Genomic DNA, 18591 nt, shown 5'->3' with positions numbered 1-18591 from the left:
GGCATGTATTAAGTCCCGGAGATAGCGGCGTGCCTGTATCTTATGGAGCAAGCGGTACGGCAGGTGGAGGTTGCGGGAGGCCTGAGTTCCAGAGGTAGCAGTGTGGCGGTAACTTATGGAGCAAGCGGAAGCTGTACAGCAGGTGGAGGTTGCGGGCGGCCTATATTTTCAGTGCTGCACGCTTCACTTCTGGTGACGTCACGAATATTCATAAGCCATAATGAGCGGGACCAAAAGTGAAGTGTGCTGTTATGAATGGGTCGCCGAGGAAAAAAAACAACACAAGCTAAGTCTCAGAAAACCAGAGAGGTTGGTAACTATGCAGACTGCAGATCCCTGATTCTAACCACGCAACTAGCAGCAGTCGTGGAGCGTTCCTACGTTGGTCCTAGACGCCTCGTCATAACCGGAGAGCTAAATAAGCCTAAAGCAGGAAAAGAGGAAAACTAACTGCCCCAGAGCAGACCCCAAAGGAAAGACAGCCCTCCACATGAATTGACGGTGAAACAAGATGAAAACACATACAAAGGCAGGAAAATAGGCTGAGCAAACTATGGGGCCAAACGAACTAGAAAGGACAGGAAATGAAAGACACTGTCTGCAATCTGCCAAAAACACTACCAAAAATAATGTCCAACACATCTGATAGCAAAATTAACCCTGAAGTCCCTAGACTTCTCCCACTATATCAGCACTCTGAAATATTCTGAGACAGAGCAAAAAGAGGCCAATCTAATAAGGGACAAAAAAAAGCAAATTGGCAAATACAGATAAATAAGAGTGGAAATTCGGCACAGCCCAGCCGGGCTGGCAGACCACACAAAAAACTGAATTGACCAACAAGAGCAAGTGTGAACATTAGCAAAAACAAACTTAACTTGAGAAGACTGGAAGAGAGCTGAGTCCAAGACCTGAGAAGCAGACTGAATCACCAGCACCAGGATAGGGCGTCGGCTGTCTTATATCCAGTCTGATACTCCAGAGATCCAATCGTTATCCTCCTCACCAGGTGGCAGATCACTACCAATTAAACCAACCTCACTACCTCCTGTCACCACCAGAGGGAGAACGGAAGGAGAACTCTCAACTGGTGGAGCAGAAAATGAGCTCATAACAGTGTGCGCAGTGAAAATACAGGCCACACCAACTTCCACCTGCCGTACAGCTACCACTTGCTCCATAAGTTACCAGCATGCCGCTAGCTCTGGGACTCAGGCCGCCCGCAACCCCCTCCTGCCGTACGGCTACCGCTTGCTCCATACAGTACCGGCACGCCGCTACCTCAATACATGCCAGGATTGTGCTGCTCCACCGCTGCTGCTGTGTTGGAGGGGGTAAGAAAGACCCCCGGGGAAGAGAGATGGACAGGGGGAGAGGGAAGACCTGTGGGGCACTTTCCGCCTAAAAAAATGGGCTGAAAATCTCAGCTTATACTCAAGTATATACAGTAAATGGCCCACCCTGTAGATAGGAAAATGAATTCACAGGACCCCAATCGAGAGACCCAGTCAGTAATTCATTGTCATAGGAAGGACCCATGTGAATCGCTCTTTTGATTAGCCAGGCTGGGTCGACGTTGTGGGTGCATCAATCATTATTGATGACTTTGCGCTAGCGAGCTAATCAAAAGAAGAGCTGGGAATGCCAGGAGGTAAGTGGCCGTTTGCATGACTCATGCCCAAAGGTCACAGTTTACTGACCTGGCTACTGGATCGGGGTCCTGTGTATCAATTCTCCCATTTCTAATCTCTACCAGAGTGTCCCCATTAAAGTCAAGGGGCAAAAAAGGTAATGCCACCACTCCGTCTCTAAATTTCATGCCACATATGTAGGTGCTCGGCAATGCAAGCACAAGTCATAGAGGTCAGTGTCACAAAAAAAGAACTATAGTGGAGTAATTCGGTCGTTCAACTGATTATTGACCCATATAAAAGACCCTGTAAGCTGAATCTCAAGTTGCCAAATTCTTTAAACATTCTCCCTCTTATTTGAAGACAAGACGCTATTGGCCCACTTAGACAAGTCGGTCATTGGGGAATGAGCGTTTGTAGGAATTTATTTATTTAGCGCACTTATATAGCGCCAATAATTCTGCAGCGCTTTACAGACATTATCATTGCTGTCCCCGATGGGGCTCATAATCTATACTCCCTATCAGTATGTCTTTGGAATGTGGGAGGAAACCGGAGAACACGGAGGAAACCCACGTAAACACGGGGAGAACATACAATCTCCTTGCAGATGTTGTCCTTGGTGGGATTTGAACCCAACAATGCAAGGACCCCAGTGCTAACCAATGTTCCGCCGTGCTGCCCAGGTTTCCTGTCTTATCAGCCCATCAAAATGGCTGCAATGATTTTTAAGCAGGCTTAAAAATTCTCACTATCTGCAGCACATCGTGCCATGTAAATAGAGGATGTGCTGGCGAGAACATGATGTTCTATGGGCACAGAGCAATCCTATTAACAATCGTTCTGTGCACATCAAGCGTTCAGGCTGTTTAAGGCCAGTTAGATGCCACGGATCGGCGGTCGATTGGCAGGAGGGAGATGTTGGGCCTCATTTCTTACACTGCTGAGGTAAAGTGAAAGCAGAGCTCTGGTTGCTATGGGCAACAAAGACAAAATAACCGTAATGAGCGAGGCTAATCATTGCCCTGTACAAACCCCTCAAGGGAAATAGGGCTCTGTTTTACCTGTATAAAGTACAAAGAATGACATGAGTAAATGTATTGCATTATGTATCATATAATACAGTCTGTATCGCTCACAGTTCTGCAGAATTCAGTGGGGAAATCTCCCAGTATTCCTTCCTGGATCAGTGACTGGTGATTTTGTAACCTTTACACCAGGCTAAGCCCAGTTATCTGATGCCAAGATGTGTCTGCCCACAAGCTTGTTTACTATTTTCAATGACAGCCAGCAGAATTGTGAATACAGCTCTGGGCTACACCATGGAATGTGACCTGTGATCACTACCAGTAATGCAATGTCTTTGTAAAGTGAATGCAGATGATATCTGTATAGAAACTATAAAAGGACATCGGAAGATGAACATATACGGATGTCATTTTTATAGCAGTGTAAAAATACCTTTATCTGTCGTCAACTTAAAGCACAAATTGCAGTAATGCAATATAGAGATAGAAAAAGCCTCGGTTTACGAACACAAATGATGAAATCCCTCTGAAGTCCTTTTTTTTTCTATGAGCTGCCAACACCCCGAGTAGAATGTCAGGAAATGAGACGATTTTGGCAAACCCTGCCTATTGTTACATGCGAACAACCCTCAAAACCCCATCACAGAAGCTCCTCTGTGACTATTGACGCCGGTGCCAGCTCGGTGCCTTATCTCACTCTTTTATCTAGTTTCTTTTTACATGGGCAGGGCATGTGAATGATCTTTAATTATAAGGTATGTCAAGGACTCGTGGGTGTGGAGGCACAGGTTGCATTCCTGTCTCTTATCATGGAGTGGCGCAAGTGTTGCGTATTGTCTCTCATCAGCAATGAAAGCGTAAAAAGTGTAATTTACACGTTTCAGCAAGTCGGCTATGACCCTGCCCACGAGGTCATAACACGTGCACTCATCATAGTTAGCGACTTTGAGATTACTCTATTGTCACACAACTTATTTGGGAATGGGACTCGCAGATAAAGGCTGGCTTGAGATTAGGCAGAAGGTCGGCTTTTTGTTTTTCTCACAAACGGCTTTGCTCTTGGTCGTGGATTGTGTCTAGAATTCTAATCAATAGGGCTAAGCTGCAAGAGCAGACACTGGCACTGTTCTCCAAGGAACACAGTCCTTGTTCCTAATCTTTCAAGCAATGTTGAAAACCCAACATTGATTTTCTACTATGTCACATATCAGATAATTTTCAAGGTCGTACTTGGGATTGGACATAATTTATGGAGGTTCACCTTTAGGGTACCGTTACACCTAGCGATGCACCAGCGATCCCGACCAGCGATATGACGCGGTCAGGATCGCTGGTGCATCGCTAGGTGGTCGCTAGTGAGCTGCCACACAGGCAGATCTCACCAGCGACATCGCTGGGGACGGGGGTCGCTACTTACCTGTCAGACGCGGCGATCCTGCGTCCTCCCGCCCGGCTCCACGCGCCACAGGAAGCGCCGCAGGAAGTGACCGACGAGGAATGGTCCAGGAGCTTCTCGTGCTATCAGCGATAACCAGCGGGGGAGCCGGTCGGAGGTAAGTATCAGACACAGTGATATCGCTAGCAATATCGCTGCAACGTCACAAAATCGGTGCCTTTACAGCGATATTGCTAGCGATATCGCAGTGTGTAATGGGGGCTTTAGTCAGTTTTCGTGAGTTGTTTGAGATAGCCATGTCATAGAACAAACACTATGGGCTGGATTCATCAAGACCAGCAATGTCATCACCAGTCTTGATGAGGGGTGTGCTAGAGTATAACACTCCTGATTCATGAAGAGGCGTACATCATCAGGAGTGTCGGACGGGCGACATGCACTTCATTGTGCGCATCACCACAAGTCCTACTTGAGCCTTTGAGGCCACAACCCTTTCCCGTCCCAGCTCCTTAAATTTTGTCAGAACTGGGAGAAACTGCCCCAAAATTTAGGAGCACTTCCAAGTTGCGCCTAACTTTTGAAACATTTCAAAGCTTTTACAATGCGATTCTGGAATGAACGCTTTGATGCATCGAGCCTTTTGTCCCTTTCATTGTTTATACTGTTCTATACAGCCCACTCTGTGTACTTTTAGGCTGCTTCCAATTAGATCTTAAAGCTGCTCATCAACTTTAAAAGGGTTGGCTAACAGCATCATTTTTTTTAACAAAAAGTTCAGAATGTGTTAAAATGAAAGAAGCAGTCTGCACCTTTCACCTCCAATTCTAACATTGGCTCATCCCCCACTGATGTCTACCTCCTGCTGCAGCAATGGCTTCCTGAATTACAGTCATGAGACCATTGCAGTCGCTCACTGGCCACAGCAATGCAATGTGCCAATCTTGTCCACATGTTCTAGAGTCAGAACATCATTGCTGCAACAGTACTAGAAACCCGCAAGGGAATTACCAGCGTTTAGAATGAGAGCGGCGCAGTGAGTATTGTGCCTTTTTCATTTTTATTTGAACCCAATTTGAGTCTTTTGTATATTAATTGGATTAATATTTACAGTATATATATTAATCCATCATTCTAATCCTTTCTAGAACTGGAATATCCTTTTAAGGAGAACATGTTTGCTGACCTTCCATGTCTGTTTTAGTACAGTGGATATAAAAAGTGTACACAACCTTGTTAAAATGTCAGCTTTTTGTCATGTTAAAAATTGTACCAAGAATAATAATTTCAGAATATTTCCACACATAATCTTTACAGTTCAGTAGAAAATAAACTGCCCTTTTCAAAGTCTTTTTTAGTAGAAATCTATCAGCATGGCACATCTACAATTGTCAATCTTTACCCACTCTTCCATGCAGTAGCGCTCCGATTCTTCAGGTAATCCTCATATTTTCAGTTGGATTCTGGTCTGGGCACTGCCTGGGCCATTCCATACTCCTGATTTTTTTCTGGCGTAGCCATTCTTTTGCTCATTTGGAGGTTTGCTTTGGGTCCTTGTCGTGCTGAAATGTTAAATTCCTCTTCAGCTTTTTAGCAGAGGAATAAAGGTTTTGTTGCAAAATTGACTGATAATTGGAAGTGTTCATAATTCCCTTCTACTTGACTAAGATGCCAGTTATAGCTGAAAAAAGAAATCGCCAAAGTATAATTCAGCCTCCACCATGCTTCAGTGTGGGTATTGTGTTCTTTAGGTGAAGTGCAATGTTGGCTTTGCATCAAATTTACCTTTTAGACTTATGGCCAAAATGTTCAACCTTGGTCTCATCAGACCAGAACACATTTTCCTACATGTCTTTGTAGACTTGATGTAGATTTTGGCTAACAATAGCCAGGCTTGGATGTTTTTCTTTGTAAGAAAAGGCTTCCAACTTGCCACCCTGTCCCCCAGGCCAAACATATGAAGAATTTGGGAGATTGCTGTTACATACAGTGCACAACAAGTACAGTGTGTCTGTAAAGTCATGGTGCACTTTTGACCAGTCAAAGGAAAGTATATAACGATCCCAGGATCTGACGCCCTTAGACTTTTATTTTTCGGGTTATATGAAGCAACGTGTACAATGAATGTATCAATGACATTAATCACTTAAAATAGAGAATCACAGACGTTATTCACTCTGTTACACGAGACGTCCTTACCCGTGTGTAGCAAGAACTTTACTATCGTTTGGATGTGTGTAGGGCAACAAATGGAGCCCACATTGAACTGCACTGAATAGGTATGAAACTGGGAGAGTTTTTCTTTTATTTGGAGCAGATTTCACATTTCTATCGTTTTTTTTATTGCTTTCCATGGACTGGTCAAAAGTGCACCATGACTTTACGGACACACTGTACTTGCCAGAAACTCCTGCAGCTCCTTTAATGTTGCTGTGTAGGCCTGTTGGCAACCTACAGGGCCAATTTTCTTTTTTGCTTTTCAGCAATTTTTGAGGGATGTCCTGGTCTATGTAATGTCTGCAATAGCATGATCTTTTCTTCTATTTTGCATACTGAATCCCTGCTATGTGTAGCACAAGCGATCAAAAGATCGCAGCTTCAAGTCTGCTAAGGAGAATGAAGCTAGTAAAGAGTGTTGAAAAAAATAAAATGTTTTTAAAAACATATTTAAAAAAGTTAAAAGTTCAAATCACCCCCCATTGCCCTATTAAAAATTAAAACAAAAATACACATATTTGGTTTTGCAATATTCATAAACTCCCGACCTTGGAAAATGGAGCCTTTTTTTTTTTTTTTGTCTCTTCACAAACTTTCGTTTTTTTTTTTTTTTTTTTCCCCCACCACTTAAATAAAAAAAATAACATATACATGCTTGGTATCTGCAAACTCGTAATGACCTGGAGGTCAGTTTTAGCATTTAGTGAACATGGTAAAAATAAAAAAAACTATTGAGGAATTGCACTTTTTTTGCATTTTCGCCGCACTTGGAATTTTGTTTCCGTTTTCCAGTACATTATATGGTAAAATCAATGGTGTCGTTCAAAAGTGCAATTCGTCCTGCAAAAAAAAAAAAAAGCCCTCACACGGCCATATTGACAGAAAAATAAAAAAGTTAAGACCCAAACGTATAAACTGCAAATCGTTTATTAAACTTACTGTAACCTGAATATTTTGCGGAAAAAACAGATACATAACACACAATGTGTTGTAATTAATACCTTTGTTTTATTGGAAATCTCATATTATTGCTAAAAGCACAAAAACTTTTGTAGCCGTAAAGTAACAAGTGCAGATAGTATGCCTATACTTGTAAGACCCAATGTAATGTTTCATATCGGGGTGGACAAATCATTGATGCAACCTATGTGGCCGCACAAGAGTTGAATGGGAAAGAGAGGGTCATTTCCACCCCCAAAGTAGGTGGAATTGTGCCTTATTATGAGCTATTGGACGGCAAAGGGCCCATCTATTATTCTTGGACAGGGATCCTCTCCTGACTGTGCCGGCCAGAGATTCTTCTGATAAGTCCTGACACTGCTAGTGATGAAGTCATGTGAGAGTAGGAGCAAGAAAATTACCTGCATGTGATGCAGTACATGCCATGAATTGCAAACTCATGTGATTAGAAGTCAGAAGATTGTCACAGCCGTCACATAGTTGCCAGAAATAAACAAGTGGTCGTCAATGTAATGACTGTAGAAAAGAATTCATGTCAAGAACAGACATGGGAACACATTATATTGCTTAAAGGATGCAGGTCTTTTTACTACATTTGGCTCACATTCAGACTGTCGATGTGTCGCCACTTGAAATATACTAAATTGTACTAAATCTTTGGCTACTCTGACACAATTTAGCATTTTTTGTTTTTTTTTTCACACCAGAAAAGTGGTGTACAGGCATTTGTGATTAGTTCCCTCCTATGAGTGTAATTAGTTTTTTAGATTAGAAAGATACAAGTGTAAGTAAAGGTACTGTCACACTTAGCGATGCACCAGCGATTCCTGACAACGATGTGACGCGGTCAGGATCGCTGGTACATCGCTAAGTGGTCGCTAGTGAGCTGCCACACAGGCAGATCTCACCAGCGACATAGCGGCGGTCGCTACTTACCTGTCAGACGAGGCAATGAGGACGTCCTCCCGCCCGCGTCTACGCGGCGCTCATCGCCACAGCAGGAAGCTGACGACGAGAAACGGCCCAGGCCGTTCTCGCGCGATCAGCGATCAGCGGGGGAGCCGGTCGGAGGCAAGTATCAGACACAGCGATATCGCTAGCAATATCGCTGCTGTGTCACAAAACCAGTGACGTTATATTGGTATGTGTAACGGGCCCTTAAGAGCTTGTACACATGCTGGGTTTTTGTTTTGTTTTGTTTTTTTGCTGCGGGTTTTTTCTTTTCTTTTTGTTTTCCAGCGTGTTTTACAAGGATTAAAAACACTGCTCTTTACAACACCACCAAAGTGAGTGAGATTTTTGAAATCTAATGCACACACTGCCTATTTTTTCCTTGAGGATTTGAACCGTCAAAGCAGTTTTTCAGATCCGCACCATGTCGATTTTTCATCATTTTTCAGTGTTTTCTTTACCAATGCTAATGAAGGGTGACTAAAAGGAAATAAAAAGGCGCATATTTTACATTTTGTTTTTTTCAGCCAACATTCGAGTGTTTGCAGCATATTTTTTTCCTGCACCAAAAACCAAATGTGTGCACATACACTAAAAGTGACAGTAAGGGTATTTGCACACGTTGCGGATTTTTCCACGCAGATTTTGCTAAAGCCGCAGGTAAAATGACCTGCGTTTTATCTGCGGATTTAGTGCAGATTTCCTGCAGATTTTGTGTGGATTTCGCCTGCGTTTTTACACCTGCGGATTAAATAATGGAGCAGGTGTAAAAACGCTGCGGATTCCGCACAAAGAATTGACATGCTGCGGATTCAAATCCGCAGCAAATCTGCTCTGAAAAATCCGCAGCATGTGCAGTGTTTTTTGTTTTACATTGATTAGAATGGTGCTGTACACCGTAGCAGAATCCTCACCGTGTGCACATACCCTAAGGTGTACGAAAATGAAACCCTAAGTAGTTTAAACTGTGATACATTTAAGATGCCTGTATTAGAGAAGTTTGTCTAAATCCTTTTTCAAATACCGATGATAAAAGGTTTTAATTGAAAAAATAAGTAAATGCAATTTTTCATAAATATTTGTGCAAAAAATAGACTGTCAATATTTGATTGTTGGTTTATTGCAAGTTCCACCAGAGGGACCCCAGCAATGATTAACGCAAAACATACTGCACATACTGATGAGATGATGTCCATGATTTTTTATTTTTTTTAAATACAGTGGTGCCTCAGTACAGTAGATGCATATCCTCCCGTTACTGCAGCTCTTCCCATTCAGTTGATTAGTGTTACCCCCAAAGTCACATGGTCTATTCTAAGGATGTCTACTTTTAGGAAATTTCTTGCAATGCCTGTTATTACTATAAATTAAAGGGGTTATTCTCATCTTAAAAGATTTATGGTACAGTGGGGCAAAAAAGTATTTAGTCAGTCAGCAATAGTGCAAGTTCCACCACTTAAAAAGATGAGAGGCGTCTGTAATTTACATCATAGGTAGACCTCAACTATGGGAGACAAACTGAGAAAAAAAAATCCAGAAAATCACATTGTCTGTTTTTTTTTTCCTTTTATTTGCATATTATGGTGGAAAATAAGTATTTGGTCAGAAACAAAATTTAATCTCAATACTTTGTGATATATCCTTTGTTGGCAATGACAGAGGTCAAACGTTTTCTGTAAGTCTTCACAAGGTTGCCACACACTGTTGTTGGTATGTTGGCCCATTCCTCCATGCAGATCTCCTCTAGAGCAGTGATGTTTTTGGCTTTTCGCTTGGCAACACGGACTTTCAACTCCCTCCAAAGGTTTTCTATAGGGTTGAGATCTGGAGACTGGCTAGGCCACTCCAGGACCTTGAAATGCTTCTTACGAAGCCACTCCTTCGTTGCCCTGGCGGTGTGCTTTGGATCATTGTCATGTTGAAAGACCCAGCCACGTTTCATCATCAATGCCCTTGCTGATGGAAGGAGGTTTGCACTCAAAATCTCACGATACATGGCCCCATTCAGTCTTTCATGTACCCGGATCAGTCGTCCTGGCCCCTTCGCAGAGAAACAGCCCCAAAGCATGATGTTTCCACCACCATGCTTTACAGTAGGTATGGTGTTTGATGGATGCAACTCAGTATTTTTTCCTCCAAACACGACAAGTTGTGTTTCTACCAAACAGTTCCAGTTTGGTTTCATCAGACCATAGGACATTCTCCCAAAACTCCTCTGGATCATCCAAATGCTCTCTAGCAAACTTCAGACGGGCCCGGACATGTACAGGCTTAAGCAGTGGGACACGTCTGGCACTGCAGGATCTGAGTCCATGGTGGCGTAGTGTGTTACTTATGGTAGGCCTTGTTACATTGGTCCCAGCTCTCTGCAGTTCATTCACTAGGTCCCCCCGCGTGGTTCTGGGATTTTTGCTCACCGTTCTTGTGATCATTCTGACCCCACGGGGTGGGATTTTGCGTGGAGCTCCAGATCGAGGGAGATTATCAGTGGTCTTGTATGTCTTCCATTTTCTAATTATTGCTCCCACAGTTGATTTCTTCACTCCAAGCTGGTTGGCTATTGCAGATTCAGTCTTCCCAGCCTGGTGCAGGGCTACAATTTTGTTTCTGGTGTCCTTTGACAGCTCTTTGGTCTTCACCATAGTGGAGTTTGGAGTCAGACTGTTTGAGGGTGTGCACAGGTGTCTTTTTATACTGATAACAAGTTTAAACAGGTGCCATTACTACAGGTAATGAGTGGAGGAAAGGGGAGACTCTTAAAGAAGAAGTTACAGGTCTGTGAGAGCCAGAAATCTTGATTGCTTGTTTCTGACCAAATACTTATTTTCCACCATAATATGCAAATAAAAGGAAAAAAAAAACAGACAATGTGATTTTCTGGATTTTTTTTTCTCAGTTTGTCTCCCATAGTTGAGGTCTACCTATGATGTAAATTACAGACGCCTCTCATCTTTTTAAGTGGTGGAACTTGCACTATTGCTGACTGACTAAATACTTTTTTGCCCCACTGTATATTTATGTGATTTACCGTACTCACTTCTATAGCACCATTAATTCCACAGACCTAATTGGCATCTAGATTCCCTATCAGTATGTCTTTGGAGTGTGGGAGGAAACTGGAGAACCCTAAGGAAACCCATGCAAACACAGGGAGAACATACAAACTCCTTGCAGATGTCCTCAGTGGGATTTTAACCCAGCACCCCAGCGCCTCAAGGCTGCAGTATTAACCACTGAGCTACTGTGCTGCCCTAGCCACAGGATATCCATTAAATCTTAACTAGATGATGTTTCTATCATTAGGACCAGCCTCTGTCTTAACAATGGGCCGGGTTGCTTGATGTGAATGGAGAGGTGGTTGGGATTCTTATACATATGAACTCTTTTCTACTGACCGCATTCTCTCAATAGATGCAGGTTGGTGAGATCCACATCTACCATATATTTATGGCTTATTCTGTGAATAAAGCTAGACCCTTAAATTTATAAAAAGGAGACCTTTATGGTGCTTGTATTTCTATATTAAACTACTGTACATGGTTCTTTGAACGTGACCCATGATCGTTGTATGCTGTGAACTTTTCACTGCTTTTCCACTGACAACCATCTGTTCTCTGGTTCTACTGAACCTAGTTTGATTTCATTTGTATACTTTGTTAGAAGCTTCTCTCTTTCATTGTATTACAGAATATAAAGTCCTTAAATAAAATGTAAACACTTATTATTCTTGCCTTCTAGGTAAAAAGAGAAATGGGAGAGAATACGCCAGTGCTCTCAGACGATGAATTAATGTCCATGTCTGTGCGGGAGCTGAATCACCACTTACGTGGTTTATCGAAGGAAGAGGTAGTCCGGCTAAAACAACGGAGGAGGACCCTAAAGAATAGGGGCTATGCTGCCAGCTGCCGTGTGAAACGTGTGTCGCAGAAGGAGGAACTGGAGAAGCAGAAGAATGACCTACAACAAGAAGTAGAGAAGTTGGCACAGGAGAATTCCACCATTAAACTGGAACTGGATGCGTTGAGGGCCAAGTACGAGGCTCTACAAAACTTTGCCCACTCGGTGTCCAGAGGCTCTGTCACTCCAGCTAAAGTGGCTGCCACCAGCGTAATCACCATTGTGAAGTCCTCTGGGAATTCTTACTCTTAACACAGGCAATAAAACATTGCTTGAGAACCCGAATCCCATCTCACCTTGTCAAAACCTACAAACCACGCACCAGATAGCAGTTTCCCAAAGACTTGGATATTCATCAGCATGAGGCTACTGATGCGAACTTGTCACTTCCAAAAAGATGATGTTGGTTCCATAAGTCTGCAACTAATTTTAGTTAAGGAAAGTAGGGGGTTTTGTCTTAAAGTAAACCTGCCACAAAATATGTTGACTATAATTTTGATTATATTTTGTACTGGTCGTTTAGCTAATGCAAAATCTTATCGATGTTATTAATAGGAAATATTTAACATTCCGTCTCTGAGAGGATCTATAAACCCAAAGTCGTTATATAACATTAAGTTAATATTTAATTTATTTTCACAATATTTATTCTAATAAAATGCTACAGATTATCTATATGACAGGTTTACTTTAGGAAACCACTTACATGCAATGTTTTGTTTGTTTTTCTTAAATAAGAAAGTACCTCCTATTTATGACAAATGATTCTGTATACAGGACTTGCTGGTTACTTGTGGAGTTTACTTCCGAATTTCCGATCCATAGGATCTTGGTCCAAGAAAAAAAGTAAAAAACTAGTTGAAAGTTTTTTTAAAAAAGAGGCGACGTGCAAAGGTAAAGTGAATGTGAAACGGGAAAAGAAAACAGGATGTAGGAAACTCGAATGTGAAAGGGGAATTTTGGCAAGTCAGAGAGGAAGGAAAATATTGTAGAATTGAGAAAGTTAAATGAAGGGAAAAGATTGATTATGTGATAAAAGTTTCTAATGTGCCCTGCGTCTATTGAATTCTCTGTCTTAAGAGGCAGAGTTGGACGTAAATATCAATGTTTTCATATCTTGAACCAGAACACAGCAGAAGAACTTATTACTTTCACCGTAGAGATAGAAAACTTATTAAAACCTGCTCAGACGAAAACAGCCAACAAGTGAAACGCTGTTCACCTTCCATAGCTGTCAGCCGAAAGCTCAATTGGCTGACCGCCATTTCTCCCCACTTCCCCATCCAAATCCATGCTCACTTTCTCCAAGTGTTTGTGCATTTTTAATAGAGAGGCATTGTCTACTGATGGACACCTCCAAGAGGATCAGTGTTGAAATTTAGACTGCCCAATTCTTCATTTTCCATCTCTCGGGAGAGAGTTGGTCTCTCCCGCAGAAATAGTCAGTTCGGCCAACTTTTCCCTACCATGTACAGGAACTTTCATTTTTAGACAGTTTTAAAATGCACTCGATTTATCATAATTGTTTCTGCTGTTTGATAAATCTGGCGTAATTTTAGATATTTTTAGTTTACATCGCCTATTAATTGGATTACTTTATTTCAAAAATTTGCACCAAATTTTTGGTGCAGTTTTGGCACACATTGTTGCTTATTAGGCTGTTTGCCCTGTGGGACATGGTAGACAAAGTGTCCAAAATGCTTAATAAATCTGATGCAAGACACTTTTTTTTTTGTCTCAAGTTGCACCAGAATTCTGGTGCAGTTGTTTTGATACATCCTCCTCATAGTGTCAAGCAAGATATGTAGCATGCTTTACATCTCGCTACGCTAAAGGCCTCCATACACATGAGATAGCTGACAGCTACAGTATCTGTCCCGACTTCTCCATAGACCCTCCTGTGTTCTCTACGAGAGAGCTGCGGCCGGACTCTTCTGGCAGTGGTTCTCTCAAGGGAGAATAAGTACTTATTCACATTTTTTTTAAGCTTTTTTATTTTAACTTTCTGTTTTTGCCGAGTTAAAAAAACACAGCGTTTTACCGCACCACCAAAAGTGATTAAGATTTCTTAAATTTCATGCACACGCGGCTTATTTTTATCTTCTTTGCAAATTTGAACCAGTAAAGCGTTTTTGTTTTGTTTTTTCAAATTTTCAGCTTGTCGGTCCTTTTAGTATCATTTTTCACCAGTTTAAAGAGGAAAAAAACACATCAAAAGCGCGTCATAAACGCTCTTAATTTACGCTGCATATTTTCCTGACGGCACTCTGAGTTTTGCTGCAGAAAAAACGGCTGCAAATACTCAACATGTGTGCATGCCCTAAAGCGACCATCCACTCCAGTCCAGATCATCAGACTCTCTTCCAACATAATCTGTTGGAAGGCCCCAGATCTCATCAGGTCAGACTGACTTTAGTCTAATGTGTCTAGGGGCCTTAAACCTCTTGGAGACAGGAATTGAAGTAGAGGCACTATAAGAAGTAGAAGCAGTGTTTCGGGGTCCTTCCCTGGTAATCGGTTTGGAAAGCCAGATGTTTAAATTCAAAGCTAGGAAAGTTGATACTGATCGGGACAGATCCTTTACTTAAATACATTGAATTGATTTTGTGATAGAGGCTATTGGCCCTATGGTTGTAATAACCGAACATTGAAAAGCAGCCTTTGAAGGGTTGGGTTAATCTCCATTTTCGGCATCATTCCTCTTTACCGTATTATTTTCAGCTTGGGTGCTGGACAAAATGAGGATCAACTGAAAAAAAAATGTATAAGTATAATATATAAGTATATTTTTTTTATATATAAAAATATTATAAAATATATATTTAGTTTTGTTGTTTTTTTTTTTATATATATTTTATAATATATATAATATGATTGATAAAAAATCTAAAATGTAACATGTACTTCTTACGGCCCCTGCAACAGTGACTGTTGTCAGAAGCGACTTAATGAATGTTTGGATAAGAACGCAGGAATAAGAGGTGACTTTTGCAGAAAGTAGGAAGGGATTCAGAGACAAGTGAACAGTAAGAAGGTGGACCCAAGATCCTATAGGACCCTGAGCGCTGGAAGCAATCTCCACCAGGAACCCAATCATTGATGCTTGTGAGGTCCCGTAGTGTCCTGATTGAGGGACTCGTGCTGATCCTGGTGCAAGGTACTTTAATGTCTTTTGGACATCACGCTATAGAATTACTGTAAGTTTTAAAGTGGCCAGTTTCGGGCATATGACAAGAACCCCGCTCCTGTATGTAACCTTACTTACGGCGAGGTGGGTCTGCTCCAATCTTCAGGAGAAACTATGAAAAATAAAAAAAAATACTTTATTAGCTGCTCAATAAAAGAAAAATCAGTTTGACAAAATATGGGACAGAGAATTCACAATATCTGGGGAGGGAAGGGGCGAGTCACAGACCTCAGTTTTCCAGGCCATTTCTCTCTGAGTATCCCGGTTGCCCTTATTTGCTTTCTTATTTATGTTTGAGACGTTTATTTTTCTGCATATTTATATATTTTTATTTTAAAGAATTTAGGGTAAAGGGTGGGAAATGCTTATTTTAAATGTTTGCTATGTCTCATAGGATGATTGATTTCTGTTAATGGTTATTGAAAATGATAGCATTATTACTTGAGCGTATAATTAGCGGGATTCGTAAATTCCAATGTAAGTGACAGGCACAAGTCCAGACACTTTGAACCTTTATTTACATCATGCTATAGGTATTATTATTAATAATAAGAATCAGATACTTTATACCTGATGAATGGGATCGGTAACCTACTGAGCAATGCACAGGAACTTTAGAGGCTCACTCATATCAAGGGTTCTGTTGTTGGCTGTCGGTCAGGGGGTTCATCAGAGGCTGCAAAAAACGTTAGATGGGTTGTCTGAGATTGGAAAATAAATGTTCTGTCTCCGCTGCTCTTGTTCATAGACTGTTCTAATCCTACAGTCCACTTCACTGCAGATACTCGGCAGAGTCTATGGACAAATGTGGTGGAATGTCTGGGGGAAAAAAAAAGAACCGGGCCTTTCATCTTTCTAATCCCAGAAGGCTCTTTTAAGATCACTTTTATCACCCAACTGGCAGACCTGCAGATCTCTTCCATCCAATTGGTGCATTTTTTTCATTTACTATTAGAAGACGGAACAATTCATTTGGACAAGTCCTTTAAAAGGAATCTGTCACCAGGTTTTTGCCACCTAATCTGAGACTAGCATAATGTAGAGACAGAGACCCTGATTCTATCAATGTGTCACTTGCTGGGTTGCTTAGTGTAGTTTAGATAAAATCAGCATTTTATCAGCAGGAGATTATCACTAGAGAACTAGGAAACCTCCTGCCAAGTAGACCTCCATGTTGATGAGCTGTGTATAACCCCGCTCTCACTACTGATTGGCAGCTGTACACTGTGCATAGGCGGAAAGCTGCTAATCAGTGGTGTGGGCGGGGTTATACAGAACTCGGCATTCAGAGAACTAGATCTGCAACAGATAAAACATGGATTTTATCAAAATAACAGCAAGAAGCCCAGTACAATACATTGCTAGAATCCAGGACTATGCTCCTATATCATACAGTAGAAACCTGGTGACAGATACCCTTTACTAATAGCTATGACACCATCATTTGCCATAGCTAGCCTACAGCCCTATAATTTAATTAATTCACTGTTTTCAGACAGCTTTGGTAACATGGTCTTTTAGGCTATTTTTTTTTTTTTTTTTTTTAAGAAAGGAATCTCCTGGCATATCCCCTCCGCCAAAAAAAATAAAAAAAAATAAAAAATGTGCCTATATAGTGGATATACCGTACCTTATTCCACCCTGCCAATTCCAGCTGCTGTGCTATGGAGGATTCGACCAGCAGATGTGGCTTACCTTGGTGAGAGGAGGGTTGACTAATCCAATTGTTGATCCCTTTTAGCTTCTAAGATTCTGAGTGTTGGCTACCCGTCCATGGCTTATTCAGTGGTTACCCACCTTCTTTATCGATCTTTTTTACCAGCTGAGGTGTGTGGCATATTTCAGGTGTAGTATCTGTGTGTGGGTCAGATACACGTGCACAGTACTTATTCTGTATTATGAGTCACATGTATTGAACATTTTCATATATCTAATATATGTGTGTATATAAATATAGTGAATGCTATTTATTTTTCTGAAGCATTTTAAAGTCCCTTTATAAGTGTATTTTATATTGTTCGAATAAAGCCTTTTTTTCATGTAAATTGTGTATTTGCCTCTGAAGTTTATATCTGTTTATATAGTATAGTTCTTTACGTCTGTTTATGTAGTATAGTACTTTATTATTTGCATCTGTTCTTTTATTCTTTGTTTCTGGTATGTACATTCCGTATTTAGAACCCAAACTGGATAGATCTGCCATTGACTCCTATTATGAAAAAAAGAGAGCTTTTGCTGCACGGTATAAAGTAAGAATACAGAAGGGTAGTGCCCGAGGGATCAGAAGAGCAATCTTTTGTCATTTATAATAATAATCTTTATTTTTATATAGCGCTAACATATTCCGCAGCGCTTTACAGTTTGCACACATTATCATTGCTGTCCCCGATGGGGCTCACAATCTAGATTCCCTATCACTATGTCTTTATAATGTGGGAGGAAACCGGAGTAGCCAGAGGAAACCCACGCAAACACGGGGAGAACATACAAACTCCTTTCAGATATCCTTGGTGGAATTTGAACCCAGGACTCCAGTGCTGCAAGATGTTTATAGATATGTCCGATGTGTACATACTTTGTGCAAACTGAGCTTCGTACAGGACAGGCAGGAATTTTCAACAGAATAGTTTATCAATAGTTTGCATCAAATCATGTCATCATCTTCTGACACAGTTTACCTAAAAAATTGTTTAAAAAATCCCTTTTTAGAAAAACCTTTCTTACTCTGTCGCCTTATTGGGGGACACAGAACCGTGGGTGTTATGCTGCTGTCCACTAGGAGGCGACACTGTGCATAATCTGAAAAAGATTAACTTTGGCTCCTCCTCTGCAGTATACACCCCTGGACGGCGTCAGCCTTCTCCAGTTTTTGCTTAGTGTCGCAAGGAGGCACACCTAAGATTTTTTTCTCTCTTCCGTTTTTTTCCTTAATTTTTTTCAACGGATTACAGATGAAGAAAAGCGGGTCTCCAGTGAGACCCCCGGCATGGCTCCCTCCTCGGTCCCCTATTAAGGGGTACCCGGTTGAGGTCGAGATGGTTCTTCCCCATGTCGCTCCTTCCCCAGTCCCTCGGGTACTGGTTCGAAGTCGAGAACCCCCCCTCCTTCCCCAGTTTCCTTGGGCTCTGGGTTGAGGTCGAGGGTAGGACGAAGCCCCCTGACGGTGACAGCAGCACCCTCCCTAATCCCCCTCTGGGGGCATTAGGTCGAGACACCGCAGGTAGGGCTTGCACCAGGCACCATTCGGCCACTTACATGTCCAGGGACCCCAGCCCAGCTGCGGGCTCCTGTTTGGACCGGGGGAGGTGCAGGCAGCCATGGCACTTG

At 41.7% G+C, this 18591-nt stretch overlaps 1 protein-coding gene across 3 annotated transcripts in view; it reads left to right on the top strand.

Moving 5' to 3' along the window:
• MAFF (MAF bZIP transcription factor F) overlaps window positions 1-17309 on the top strand; it is a 42364-nt gene extending 25055 nt beyond the window's left edge. For all 3 annotated transcript variants that reach the window (XM_073549513.1, XM_073549512.1, XM_073549514.1), the window contains exon 3: window positions 11919-17309. In XM_073549513.1, the coding sequence (XP_073405614.1) occupies window positions 11919-12329 (411 nt within the window). In that variant the 3' untranslated portion in view covers window positions 12330-17309. The remainder of the gene's footprint in view (window positions 1-11918) is intronic.
• Window positions 17310-18591: the final 1282 nt, after the last annotated feature.

This window comes from Dendrobates tinctorius, unplaced genomic scaffold (assembly GCF_039654945.1).
Source record: "Dendrobates tinctorius isolate UK_male_01 unplaced genomic scaffold, ASM3965494v1 ptg000159l, whole genome shotgun sequence".
In the NCBI taxonomy this organism is placed as follows: Eukaryota; Metazoa; Chordata; class Amphibia; order Anura; family Dendrobatidae; genus Dendrobates; species Dendrobates tinctorius.
Note: the sequence above shows the minus strand (reverse complement) of the source record. Positions and strands in the feature narration are given on the sequence as shown.